Source organism: Saccostrea echinata, unplaced genomic scaffold, assembly GCF_033153115.1.
Source record: "Saccostrea echinata isolate AGI-Se365-2 ecotype Australia unplaced genomic scaffold, CSIRO_AGI_Sech_v1 ptg000058l, whole genome shotgun sequence".
Taxonomy (NCBI): domain Eukaryota; kingdom Metazoa; phylum Mollusca; class Bivalvia; order Ostreida; family Ostreidae; genus Saccostrea; species Saccostrea echinata.
Window position 1 is genome coordinate 4697224 of NW_026889807.1, and position 15581 is coordinate 4712804.

At 33.4% G+C, this 15581-nt stretch overlaps 1 protein-coding gene and 1 pseudogene across 1 annotated transcript; one reads left to right on the plus strand and one right to left on the minus strand.

Moving 5' to 3' along the window:
- Nucleotides 1-478: 478 nt before the first annotated feature.
- Nucleotides 479-2775, plus strand: LOC133174575 (toll-like receptor 4; annotated as a pseudogene).
- Nucleotides 2776-13195: 10420 nt separating this feature from the next.
- LOC133174576 (E3 ubiquitin-protein ligase Trim36-like) lies at nt 13196-14806 on the minus strand. The gene has a single exon (XM_061309682.1). It carries the CDS (start codon nt 14804-14806, stop codon nt 13196-13198), a length of 1611 nt encoding a protein of 536 aa, XP_061165666.1.
- Nucleotides 14807-15581: the final 775 nt, after the last annotated feature.

Genomic DNA, 15581 nt, shown 5'->3' on the forward strand with positions numbered 1-15581 from the left:
AAGCACAAATCTTTGCCAAATGAAGTCATCCAAATTGGGGGCCCTACAATATATCGTGAAAATAAATGCCAAAAATTTGATTTTTTTTTTCTTCCGGAACAGAAAAAAAAACTAATTATAACGAATATCTTTTTAAAGATCGAATGCTTCTTGAAGTATATTTTACATTATATGTATATGTATATAGTTGTATAATATTAAAAGATAACCGGAGAACATGATACATTTTCATTTTTATTAATATTTAGATGGAAATTTTATTATAAGAGTTTGTTTGGCTTCAATCGAATAGTGTGCTAAAATAAAAATTGTCCGGGAACTTACTTCATCGAATTTCTTTTGACATGTTTTAATGTTAAGACAAAAGAATAATCGTTATTTAATTAATAATAAAGTAAAATACCTGTATCTTTGAGAAGTACATAAAGAAAACGAAAAAAAGTAAATTCATTGTTACAAAACATTCTCATATGTTTGTATGAAAAACAGTTTCAAATTTTATGCTTTCAGTCATGGCTACATTAGGAGAATAGCTCGTGGTTTTTTTACAGGAACCGGATGTGGATACCCTCCCAGTAATCCCTGCACATTTAAAACTGACAAAGGAAACGTTTTTGCTGATTGTTCGGGTCGTAATCTTAATATGACACCAGATTTTCCAATTAACGTTATTGGCATCAACTTTGCAAATAATACATTTTTAAATGTACCCCAAAACCTTCCAGAGAGCCTAATGTACTTAAAAATTTCTCATAATTATTTACAATCATTACATAATTCCCCTGTGGCAAGATATAGAGAACTTCCGAACTTAAGTGTTTCTTGGAATAAACTTGTCAACACTCAGATTGGTACATTTCTAAATAATTCTTATCTTGAAAATCTTGACATATCAAACAATAATATGCTTACCATTGAAGCCATTTCAAATATATCATCTGATTTGAAAGACTCACAAATAAAAACGTTAAACTTTGAAAAACTTCAATGCACCTATGGGGTCAGTCAGGATCTTAAAATATATCATGTTGCATTTTTGAAAACCACGAATCTACTGGAACTGAACTTAGCGTCAAACAGGATCAATAGCCTTGAAAAAGGTGTTTTAGTTTCACTTCCAAAATCACTTCGAGTCCTGAATTTTGCAGATAATGTGTTAGGTTTTGGTCTCTACATCATAGAATTTGCTGTTCTACAGAGCTTGGAGATACTGAACGTAAGCTATCAGTCCTCTTTTCATCAGGTGGGAATGATTGGCGACTCTTTTGAGAAATGCAATGACACCAGGAAAATTAAAGGGGTCCAACTAGGTTCTCCTGCATTAGGAAACAAGAACAATGCTATAAAAAACGAGGAATCTTTTGACATATCCATTTCTGAATTTCTTGATGATCCTGAGAACTACACTATCTACTTTCCTCCTAATTTACGAACACTTTATTACCATGATAATTTGTATAAAATGTCCATCCCCAAAGTCCCGATGGGACCGTTAAACAAATTAACACACATAAATGCGCAGAGAAATATTATCTATGAGATTATTGGACCACTTACTGGGATTCACGATGTTCGATATATTGACTTTTCTGATAACTTTTGCGGTAATATTTCAAAATCATTTTTGAAACCCTTTACCGGTATTGAGTTTTTGAATCTTTCCAATAATGCTCTAGGACAAGTTTTTGAAAAAGATAAGAATGGAGAAATGTTTTTATATCAAACTCGACTGAAGTCTCTAGATTTATCTTTCAACAGAATGTATAGACTTTAGATCTTGCTTTCCAAGGGAATAGCAAGATGGCATATATAAACCTAAGTTATAATTCTTTAAATGAATTTACTGTTCATATAAGTCACCAGAGAAAACTGTCTGTACTAGATCTATCTTTCAATCAGTTAACCATTGTCGAATTATCTGTTATGGAAGCCTTGAATACCATAGCAAAAGATAAAGAAGTTCATGTTAGTTTGTTGGGTAGCCCACTCAAGTGCTCTTGTGAAAATCTCGAAATTGTCAAGTGGCTACATTATTCAAAGACTTTGAACTTTTTGATGTTGGAGAATTACACATGTGAATTTGAACAATTTAAAAATTATCCTTTGAGTGAAATTGGAAATTTACTTCAGAAAATGGAGAAAAAGTGTTCTTCAAATATACTCATTGTAGTAGTCATGACGTCTTTGATAATCATTGCTTTAACAACAACAGTAAGTCGCATCGTATTTAGATACAGATGGAAGCTTAAATATATGTATTATGTCGCTAAAGAAAAATATCAGGGTTACGGTGTTGAAGATAATGTCATCAATCAACGATTTTTCCGCTTGGATGCCTTCATTTCGTATGCTGACCAAGATGGAAAATTTGTCGTTAAACTTGTAAAAAAGATTGAAAATGAACATAACTTGCGACTGTGTATTCATCATAGAGATTTTTTTCCCGGTACAGGGATAATGGACAATATCACAAATGCCATTCATTGTAGCAGACGGACTATCTGCATTATGACGTCACATTTTTTAGACTCATATTGGTGCATGTTTGAATTAAACATGGCAAGAATGTAAACCATTTATTCTCGTAACGGCGGGAATGTTTTGTTTTTAATAATCTTAGAGAAGGAGGCAATGAAAAATATCCCTTTATATCTGATGGATCTAATTAAGAGTCAGTCATACTTGGAATACCCGACTGAAGAGAAAATGGAAGCATGCACTGTCTTTGAATCTAGACTTGGGGAAATATTAAAATCAAACAGTAATGAATTTTAGGAAAGGAATTATTGGCCAAAAATTTATTAGTTATAATCGGATTATAATTCTAGTTCTAAGTGTCAGTTTATATTGAAAAAATAAGATCGTATATCGTTTTCTTTTTTCGTCCTTACACTTATTTGGTATAAAGTTAGATTTTCACAAAAAGAATTTTTATATACCAATATGAATCTAAGGTTTCTGAAGCATTTTAGACCAAAAAGGATTGAATGCAATTTACTTTCTTATTCATTAGATGAGCAATATTTAAGATTAATATGTAAGAGTCAATCAAACTACACATGTAATATGTATATGTAGACCGTGTCCACTTTCTCGAATGGAAATGGAGCAAGAGAACATTAGCTTAAAGTAACCTGTATCTTGGTCCTCTAGCTCTTCAGATTTTTTCCTCTATTCCATGGGAAAAAATCCATATTGTGGCCCTGTTGAAGCCCCAGTGATCAACCTCATGGATTTATTAAAAAAGACGAATTGCAAACAGCGCAAAACACCCACTCATGGAATCACGATAGTTGGAAACAGGTTCCTATGAGGATAAGCATCCCTTGTCAACCGGTCACATCAGCAGTGACTCATATTTTTTATTCTGGTAGACGGAGAAAACATTAGTTAAATCTGATATAAAAACAATTACCTTACATTTGTTTGAAACATGTCAGACATAATAAGACCCAAAGAAAACTTTTTTTATGCAAGCAGTGGCATTGTAGCGACACAAGAATTTCCGAAATTCTGATTTCAAACTAGAATATTGAAATGATTGTATTTGTCAGTAGCCGACCTTTTTAAAAAATTGATCGTTTTCAGATCCTGCTCCCTTTAATCAAATAAGTTTGGAGACATAAACAGGTTATAGTGGAATAGTACATGTATAATAAGAGAAAATGATGAAAAAGCTGAAGTCATCCACTTTGTCATACAGTTTAATTGTTAAACAAGGACTAAACCACACCTGAATACATACATAATGGAAATATATGTACCTCAATTTCAATTTGACTAACATGGCCCTGCTGCTATAGAAAAGATTTTAAATTTTTGTTCCTGTAAAAATGCAGTTTGTGAAGTTTGATTCACGATGTTAGTCCTGCCCTAACCTCATGTATCATATCTGAAAATAAATATAATCCAACAACTATGGAATAGTTGCATTTCCAGTTGATTAAGTATGACCCTGCCTTGAAAAAAAAATTGCGAATTTTCTTACATAACTGAAATTAACCGAAAAGATAAGTTTGGTTAGAATCATTCTTAGTGTGGGTGTATGTAACAGTTCAGTTTAGGGTCCAATACATACATCCGCCAGTTGCCATGTTCTTAAGTTTTCGTAAACACTCTAGAATTGGAAAGTATATATCAATTAGATATACATAAAGGACCTGAAATTACGGTCCACTACTCCGAAGGTTCTCTAGTCTTTTTCCACTGCTGACCGGTCAAGATGGCTTTGTGGTAGAGCTCTCCCTTTGTGATCAGGAGGCCCGGGTTTGATTTTCGCGATGCGTCAATTCTAATTCGTTAACCGTTGGGGAAATAGTTAACATATATAAGTGACTTTTTTCTAAGCAAAGCGGCCATTGGTCTTTAAAATGAGACCTTAAAAACCGAGGCCCGGTGTCAAAGAAGAAAAAACTCAAATGGAAGTGTTCAAAATAAATGAAATTCCATGAGCTGCCTATGCCTCTATAAATATTCTAAATATACTGTATGAACAGTACTAATACATGTATTTATATTACAGTTAAACAAAACATTTTTAGCTAATGCGACACCGCGACGTAGAAACGCTGAAATTGACAGAGAATTTTTGCATGACCAATGCAAATTTTGTTCAATTCCTGAAAGTATTAGGTTTCAGAAAATTTCAGGTTTTGGAACCTAAAAAATCCACTTTTATGGAGATAAAAATAATTTTTGTATGACCAAAGACGAAAATATTGCTTTACTTCCTCCTTATTGTACGCATGCGCAGGAAAATTAAAGAACTATCATGGTCTCAAGTACCAAAACATGAATGTCGGTGGACCAAGAACTTTGATAAGTCTTCTAAGAAAAATATTAGAACATATTTCTCACCTTTGCATGCTCCAGTTGAATGTTGTTTACAAGTTTATGTTCAAAATAAAAGTGGCATACATAATAACAACGAAACGGTGGATACAACCTTTCTTTTTCTGGCACTTATATTGTACAGTCTTCTCTTGCTTTACAGTGCACCTTAGTTGTCATACCTTCGCTATACTCATAATTTTCATAAATCTTTTGCTTTATGATACAGATCTCTTAAAACCATGATTATGACTCATTGTGTAACTTTAAGAATACATGTGCCACAACAAAATTTTATGCATGTTTTCAGCTCTTCAAAGTCTTTCTTATTTAAATACCGGTATTTCGGATTTCCAACCTTTCTGCATGAGCATCACTGAAGAGACACACTTAGTCGAAATGCGCATCTGGTGCATCAAAATTGGTATCGTATATATGATTTACGTAATGGTATATAATTCTTGACCGATTTTGAATAGAAATGACATAAATAATAAATCCCTAAAATATATATATATATAAAAAACGTAAGATTTCTTTAGTGCTTAGATATGCGATTTTTTTGTACTTTTCTATGAAATTCTATACAAAATTTTGCACACATCTTTAACATTGTGACAGAATCCTACATACCTCTACCATTTTACCTGGAAAACATTATTCAGGTTACCTATTTAAATACAAATATATGAGAAATTTTGCTGATTTCTGAAAAATGTTTTTGTTATTTATCCTTAAACCTATTTCGTGGAAAATGGGTGGGTGGAGGGGGGGGGGGGTAGACGTTTTGGAGATTTTTTTTGAATCAGCCCTCATACTACATGTAAGTGTCAGAACAATATTTGGGGACTAATTTGAGAGCATATATGCAAGTGAAACAAACAAAAGGAAAAAAAAAAACGGGGACAGGAACTGGATCCTCCTTTGCAATAAAATCAAACTAAGAGGAGGTGTACAACGTTGAAACGCAAAGTTATATGGCGTAAATAACTAAGTCTTACGTGTACGATTAAGCTAAGTGACTTTCTAATAAAAGAGATACATTTACTTTTACTAGGAGGAATGACTATTATTCCCTCGAAGAATTGTCAAGTTGTCAAATCGTAAAAGTTGATTTGTGTCAAAATAAAGAAAATAAATAACGGAACTTGTCTGCAATTCAATTAAGAGTTCTTTAGTTTGGAAATTCATCATTAGAGCAGAACTTTGTATCAGTGAAAGGAGAATTTGAAAAAAAAAAATCATTCGGGAAATTTAATGCTGCGGAAAAATGAAGAAATATGTTGCAAAGAATGAAATAGATTAGAATATAATAGATTTTATTTTAAACTCATAATAATCTGTTCATGCATTATGCAATAATTATTTTGCGTATACCTCATAAATCCTCGCGTTTTGATCAGAAAAAAAAAATATGCACAGAAGACCTCAATAAAGTTTTGTGATTTTGGGGTTAGTTAGTCAAAAGCATAATAGATACAATGCAAGAGGTGTGTTGGGCAAATTTTATATATATTAGAAAGTTCATCGTTCTCTGTGATGGCGTATGTGCTATATTGTGAATACATATATATTGTGTACATATAGATAAGTTCATTTATTATTATGTATTCTAATTCAGCACACACTGGTCACGGTAGCCTAGTGGTTAGACGGTGTCTAGTGGTAAGGCGGTTGCTTCGAGATCAGGAGGCCAAAGGTTCTCGTTATACAAAAGTCGTTAAACATAGGAAGTGACTGTTTCTACGCCAAGCGCCAGGAACTAGAATTGAAAGTCACCTAACGGGTCTTTCGGATGAGACCTTAAAAGCCGAGGTCCCGTGTCACGGTAGGCGTTGGCACGATAAAGAACACTCAGTGCTCAATGACTCTGATTGCCGAGTATAAGCGAATATGAAGCCCTTCACCGGCATACGATGATGTCTCTATATGAGTGAAAAATTCTTGAATGAGACCTGAAACAAAATACAATCAATCAATCAATCTAATACATGTGTTTAATATGAAACTGACAGACAAAGAAATAATGTTATTTATACTATAGACAGTAAAATCTCAATATATTGTGATTGTGGGTGGTCTGAGAGAAACCTTCAGGAATTTGGAGTATTCGAGAATTCGTATTCATTATGAGACAGTAATGTAGTTAGAAGTTAGAAATGAATATATACATGCATTTGATAAAATTAAATTTCTCTTTAAAAGAACCATGTCCTTAAGTTTACAAATATTTATTTGTAAGGAAAATCCACTGTAATGTAATGAAGTTGTGTCCATAAATCGCTGTGTGCGGCGTAGGTACAACCACAGCATTATTTTTATCCATATTCTTAGCTCAAATTCAGAAAACGGATTAAGTATAGGTATTTTAAACTTGTTTATGAATTCTTTTAGATTTTAATGAACTATTCACCTGCATTTTCAACTTGTTATTCTCAAATAAAATAAGATTTAATCCAATCTCCAACAGATAAATACAGAAAAGCAAGATTTGTCAAACTCTTGACACATATTTGACTCGGAGCGGAGATTTTCAACTTCTTAAAAAACATAATGGCTTTTGACTCTTGCAGTCCCTGAAAAAACGCGTATGACAGATTTCTGCTGTTCTTTTACAGATTTCTTCCTAATAAAAGAAAATGTACAGTGACAGAATTGGATCTTATATATTAATAAAAAAAAGGAGCGGACGTCCAAGTCCATTACCTTTAACTCCATTACTTATTTGTACTGTTTCTCAGGTGGCGCAGTGGTTAAAGCGTTTGATTTAGAGTTGCACTGTAAGGAGTTGATTCTTAAATCGCGGGATCGAATCCAACTGCGTGACGTGGTGGACGGTTCTTCGGATGAGATCATATAAACCGATGTCCCGTGTCGCAGTTGGTGCTGACACGAAAAAGGTCCCTCCTTGATCAATATCCCTCTATTGGTCTAAATGCAGCACTCCATCGGCCAGTGATGGAGTCTCCATATGAGGTTAAAATTATGGAAAGGGACGTTAAGCAACAAAGAAACAATCAAAACTCGTTTGTGTTCCTGATTAATTTTCAAAGATTAGATATATTTATATCCATTATTGATAAGATTTGGTTTTTAATGGACGTCAGTGAGCTTTTTAAACTAATTTCCCTTTAATGACATACCACGGCATTGACATTGTTATCAAATAAAACTTCTCCCCTTCAGTTTTTGTCATTTCTTCGATTTTTGAATGGTTATTAATCTTATCAAATCAATGAGATAACAAATTATTTCGAAACTTGTATATGCTTACTGATATATAGATATAATCAAATTTGAAGATAAAAGCATATTTTGTAATTTAATAGGACTGAGAGAATGGAATGTTCAGAGAAACTTATGCCACAGCACCGTTAAGGTGAATTATGGAGAAATTAACGGAATATACACGTACGTGCCCAAATATATTTTTTTCTAAACAGAATTTATTTCTGTAAATCTTTTTCAGAATCACAAATATTTACTATTACTTAAAATAATAAATAAATATTGCATGCATTTGAGTGTTACATTGAAAAATTTCACTCCAAGAAAAGCATTGTCAACTTCGGCTGCGCCTCGGTTGACAATGGTTTTCGAGGGGTGAAAATTTTCAATGTTACACTCAACTACATGCAATATTTATTATATTATACTGAATGTTTTATACAAATACATATAACAGTGAACCCTAAGCGCATAAATTCTGCGCAGTCACTATTTTTGGAATATCACCCGTCTTCAAGCAATGTTGACTGTTGCTATGCTTGAGGACGTGGCTTCATTATTCGGCGGGTAATAGTGTATTTTAACACATGTTTTTCGACGAATCAGATTCAACTAATTTACATGAAAGTGTAATATTATACAATTAATTACCCCTTATGCGGTCAACATGGTAAAATAAGGACCCTCGTCCTGGCCCACGAGGTGACCTGACCTGACCGAGGCCGCGTAGCGGCCGAGGTCAGGTCAGGTCAGCGAGTGGGCCAGGTCGAGGGTCCTTATTTTACCATGTTGAACTCATAAGGGGTAATCAATTGTTTTATTATACCGATATAAGTTAAGGCAATTTTTGTAAGCTTAATTACTAAAATAATCAATTACATGTATAAGACCTACGAACTGTTATCAGTGTTCCATCGGGATCGGGATTCGCTAGTGAAGTTGTTTACTTTTCGGCTGCTAGTCTTGTAAGTTTTTGCACCGCCGATTTATTAAAACACTCTGTGATTGTCAGTAACATTGCATTCTTATAAATTCACAGATACCATTCCCGACTACAATGACAATCTGGTGCAGACTTTTACTGTACAAGAGAGCCGAGTCTGCGTTCGTTGAATTTGACATTGTATTGTAACGAAAGCTAATTTCAATGAAAACGATAAATGTTATGACGCATCTAAGGGCCAATCGTGTTCCGTATCCTAAAAATACTATAGATATTTTTATAACGGCAATTTTTGTAGTGTACAATCATTACTGTATGCATATTTTTTTGAATGGAATTTGGATTAACAGGTCATTTTTAGCGGTCATTAATTTTATTGACCGGTCATTATACTCCACGTGCAATGATTCCTAGGTCATTATTGCTGTAAACGGTACTTTTTGGAGTCATTATTGAGTTTAAAAGCCTTCTAACAAGCCAATCAAATTTGAGTATTCTTAATAGAGGTATAATAACACAATATATTCAATGCTGTATTGAATTTAGTTTGGTCACCTGATCTGTCAGTCACGTGATATATGACAATAATCTGCATACAGGTCATACACAAATTGAAATATCGCAAAAACATATACTAATTCTAATTTAACTTTAAATTTATAAATTAATTCTTTATATATTATGTTTCAGGAAAGTAATTCTGCTGAAAAGGAATTTGTATTTCATTAGTCAAAATTTTAAGTAATGGGGCTCGATAAAGTCGAAATTTATGTGCCTTTTACAAAGTATTTTATGTAATTCTTGAGTTGCGTACTCGATTTCACGACAGCAGGATCACTTTTCAAGTTAAGGAAAAAATCCTTTGACTTAAAAAAAATGATAACGATCTATATCACGTTCATGCGAAAATGCGATTTAACGAGGCACCACAATGTTAATTCTGTCATTCCTACAAACAAACATTGAATAATATAGCTTCACTACACTCTAACCATAAAATAATAATAAATAATGGTACTAAACAATGATTACGCATAATGTATGGTCTTTTAAACATCAGTAAAAAATATTCTATTTAATTTTAAATGCATTTTTCACTGTGAAAAAAATTACTTGATCCGCCTCCCATTGCAGATAAAGTGCATCAAATTGTGCCGGAATGACGACACATTGACAAGTGCATTGCGATCAGTTCCTTGTTTAGACCTTTCTGTATGGTATTTAACCAACTGTAGATAAGAATGCAGTGATAAGTTTTGGTGTGGTTTATTAGTCATATACAGTTTACATGCAATTGTTAAGTATTTCATTTTCTGGTAAAATGAAGAATTGTCATTTTTGCCTCATGTCAATGTTATCACTTCCAAGGCCCGCCAACTTTATCAAGCCTTTACGGAGCTGAGAAGTAAGTATATATATCTAAAGAATACTTTGTCTTCTTTAAATTCAATTTTTAGATAAAGTTTTTGATAGACAAGTGATTTGAGGTACGTGGCTGATTGGAGCACTTTCTTTGAAAAAAAAATTCACTCAACTTTAAACAGTATATTTAGATAATGGCGTGAAAAACTAATAACATTTCTCATTCAAAACATGTTTGAAAGATAACATATTAAAATGAAACATACTGAAAAAAAAATTACATATTTAAATTGTTTACAGAAACAGTTAATATTCTTCGAGTAATCCCAGTACATATGCATGTAAAACTGGAAGGGAAAAAATATTTGTTGATTACACACACAGATCTTAATATAAATAAAACACAGGGTGTTCCATTTAATTTCATTGGCATTAACTATGCAAGCAAGATATATACCAAAGTACGTTACATAGCAATTTCGTTCATAAGATATAGGGTAAAAGTACAGCTTAGAAACATATTTCTTTTGAACCAAACTTTTGATATTTGCATTTACACATCTATAAAAAAAAAATCAAATGTTTAAAATCTTGACATTTAAAACAGTAATATGTAGATCACCGAAACCATCTCAAATAAATGAATGATAATTTACACTCACAAATTATAATGTTAATCTTTGAAAAGCTTCAGAGTTCATACAGCATAAGTCAGTTTATCAAGGAGTATTATAGCTTCCTGATTGCAATAATGCCTACCGTGACAAATACCTTTTAATCGGTAATGAGTTTTTTCGGACATAACAAAGAACATGGATGGACGTTTAAGACAATAAGATGTAGCTACAAAGGCAAATGGAGATGTCCAGCTAAAACACATATTGTCCATTCGAGAAGAATAGTCTTTAGTTTGTAGCATTTGAACTAAACTAAATGCTTTCGCAGCAAATGCACGTTCCATTGTTTCATAACTATATAAGAAAAAGAAAGAAAAAAAAAAAAAAAAAAAAAGATGGTAAAATGTAATCTGTGAAGAGCGTATTTTGCATAATTAAATTTATTTGATTACATTTTTTTTGCATGATTCTTTAGATACTATTTTATAGAAAACTTGGCGATTATATTTGCTCAAAACAGAGCTCATACGAGGGGCAATTGAAAAGTTCTGAGAACTGCTTGCTAAAATATTAACCGTTTAACGGAAATTACTGAGTTTGATATCATTGGACAGATCACAAAAATAAACATATATTGTGACGTCACTTTGTAATTTTTATTACGTAATAACTCCGAAAATGACGTCAGAATCTCGAATGTCTAGCATACTGACCACAAAAATGACGTAACAAGAGACACAATTTCAGAGAAGAAAAATTTTAAAGTCAGCTTTTGTTCATAACTCGTGAGCATGCTAACGGACACAACTACCAGTTGGAAGAATGTTTACGTAGACTACAGTCTATCATATGGAGGTCATATTCAGGAGCTCCTACAAATCTGAGGTTGTTTAAGAGTGTGTCAAACATAGCATGTTAATAACGAATCTCGCGCAAAATATTGGGTAAAAAAGACGATGCTGTGAGAAAAACACAAAGTTTACAATCACAGGAGAATAGTGGACGGTGGTACAAAATTTACTGGCATTAATTCGTCAGGTATTTTAACCAGTTTTGCGGGAACGATTAAATTTCAAGAGAGGTTAAGCTAAGGGTGTCCCATATTTTCTCGTAAAAACCAAAATGGCGCCGGTGTAGTTCTAACCCCATGCACAGTAACTCGATATGTTCGAAAATTTTAAATCATGGAAAAATAAATAAGATTGTACATGGCAATGAAACTCAGAATTATTTTTTTGAGTCGAAAGTCACAAGCAATAGTGAGTTTTGGATTGCCGAAGTTGAAATAATATGAAAAAATACGCATTTTGTTTCCTAGTATATGTATTTTTTTCAACAGAAGATGAAACTCAAAAGCCTACATCTTATGTCATTTTAGGATATTTATGACACATCTTAGTTGACTTTCTACAGCTTGAGTATCTCTGACGTTTTGTCGGTCAATGCTTGCACCAATGAACCACGTACTTAATTTAAAACAATCCATTTACAAAATTATAGTAAATCATTTTTTTAAAATTATAATTAATTTTAATACATATAATTTTAAATTATAATGTATAGAAGATTAGATCCGGATACTGAATACGCTAATTTATAAATAAATACGATGTACAGATTTTTAGCGAGGTTTGCCAATGATTGGTGAGTTCTAATTCAAAGATGGCGAATTGTCCTAAAGGCAAATTATCTTAGGGGAGAACCGTCTAAAGCATTCTGGCGCACGCGTATCCTGACGTAAGCCCATGGCATCCAGTTTTACCCCACTTATATATTTTCTGCGTGGACCTCCGGATCCATGCAATGATGTATTAAGCCCCAAGAGCTTGTAAGTAAAACTTGTATGTGTATGTTGGAGCAGGTTCCATCCATCCATACTTCAGATTTCGGCTGTAATGGTGAGGCAACCCAGTGCCTTGAATCCACCCTCACGGTGTTAAGTAGAGAGGAGCCCTTGGGACCTAGAGTTTATACTCCAGCCAGCGAGATGAACAAAGTCAAAGGCGGGACCGGGCGTTAGGACAAACAAAAAAACAATGAATTGTCATTTTGTATATTGAACATGTTGCATTAAATCTGTAAATTATAGAACAAATCATTTGAGTTGTATTTAGATTCAGTAAAGTTATAAATCCGATCGACTATCTGTGAAAAAAGGTAATGGTAAAAAGAAGAATTGAAGTGTTATGGTTTTCTTATTTTTTCGTAAAATACATCACTCTAGATATTTGATGATTTGAATTTTTCCAGTATTTTTGTCTCCAATAACAAGATTGTGGTCAGTATCAATACTCAGTCCACCATTACACGGATGCTCAATATAACGGACAAAGTTACCATCACAGTCTATAATGTGGACAATGCTATTGTCACTTATCAGTATATTAGTATTGACATCTGCAGCAATTTTAGATGGTGTGAATTTTGTGAACTTTGTTTTTGTGAGGAGGTTCCCTTCATACTTGAATCGTAATCTACCAGAAGAATCCACCACAACAACTGCATTCCCAGCATAGTCAGCAACACAGATATCTCCATTGCCATTCTCAGTCAAGAGAAGTACAATTTCAGCACCAATAGAAAACAAAGGTTTTCCCTGACAATCAAATTGAATTTTCTGAATTTCTGCGATTCCTGAGTACTTCACTATTCTACTCTGTTTCCTATCCTTAGAACGAACGCTTACTAGTAGATCTCCATTCCCTGTATAACATAAACCAACAGGAAGCCAATCAGGTATGCTATATAATACCCTAAGTTCACTGTTATTAAAAATGTAGATCTCTTTATAAACCCAGGTAATTGAAGAAAACACTGGTTCCTGTCGCAGATTGATGGTCAATACTCTAACATCATCGTTCGTTTGAATTGTTTGTATAATGCATCCAGTGCTGTCTATCTCTTTTATTGTTTTATCATTTCCACTTATCAATATCTTATCTCTTCCCCTACACTGCAATCTCCACAACTCATGCGTACTACCATAAGGACTTTGAATGGTGCTTATAACAGCAGGATATTTAATCATTCTCAGTGATCCAGGTCTTTTCTTCACTTCATCCTCAGTCTGGAGAAAACCATACATTTTGAGAATTTGGTCTTCATTAATATAACCAGAGAACAACTGTGGATAAGAAACTCTTGGTAACTCTGGACCGACTTTGAAGTCTTCATTTCTCGACTTATAATTTATTATGACTGAAGCATCATTGCTTTTAAGAATATCTTTGTTCTTCTTAATGACTTCATTAAGTTTTTTTTCAGCTTTATCGTTCAAAGACTGAATTTCTCTGCTCTTTCTCACTGCTACATCTCTCTGTTTGGAAACTTCGTCTTTGAGTTGAATGCCAGCTTCATGCACAGCTTTGCAAATCTTACCCTCTTGTTCTTCTATGGCAGCGACAACTTTGTCATACTCTGCAGCCGTTGTAGTTGGGTGGACGTTTCTATATTTTGGAACCATGGCATTTTCCAGTTCTTCTGTGTCGGCTATAATTTGCTGTTTCTGTTTTTTAAGAATATCATTGATATCTGTAAATTCATGTTTTCTGTGTAAACCCAACACACACTGAATACATATTGGTATTTTACAGTCTTGGCAGTATGTTTCACATCTTTTATTCTCATGCTTTGAACATCTTGGAAGAACAATAGTTTCTTCTTTTCTGGAAGTGTAACCAACAACTTCATGTTCCCTAGATTTGTCTGCCATGTGTTTTGCTATGCAGGAAGGACAGAGGTCCACATGACAAAAGTTGCAGTGTTGTTCAACAGGGTTTGGACACAATTGACAGCAAACGATGTCCTGTCCCTGGGCGGTAGCCATGTCTATTGTAAGCTGTAATACAGTGTAAAAAGAATCATATAATGATAAGTAAATGTATATATTTACACAAATAGAAAATTATTCTTTTTCTCTACAACGATATTTAGTTGTATGATTTGTATATAGCTCTGATCCTACGACCTATTAACATAAGTCTTTGGCTCCCTTTTTACCAGCTTTTCAAAGTTTCTATTTAATATGTCGTATTACAACGCTTAGGTATGAGCATCACTGAAGAGACATGATTTTTCGAAATGCGCGCCTGGTACCGTATTGGCACCGTATATTTTCTACTCCCTTTTGGTCAATCTAGGCAATCCATTTACAAGTATTTTTAAGGTACATACGTTTTGCCTATTATTTAATATACCTTGTTGAGATTTGTCACCAAAAGGGAGTAGTTGATTAATAGAGAAGTACCAATATTTTACGAACGAACGTAACTCACTCTAACTTACCGTATTTCGGTAGATTTTCCAGGACCAGTTATTGCAGCTAGTTTAAAATCGGAACAATTAAATAGATATGTGTAATAGAACGAGTGGTGTTTTAAATCACTTTCAAAATGAAAATTTCCCTTTCTAATTTTCTGTAATCACTTCAAGAGTCTAAAATGTAATTAAAAGCGGACAAAAAGAAAAAAAAATAAGGCAGATTACCTGAGACGGATTAGGAAACACGTTTATCATGTGTCAGTGATTATACATATATAAATATATATTTCATTTTGGAAAATTAGCTTTCATAGCATGAAAAAAATCAATTCACAGCCTGT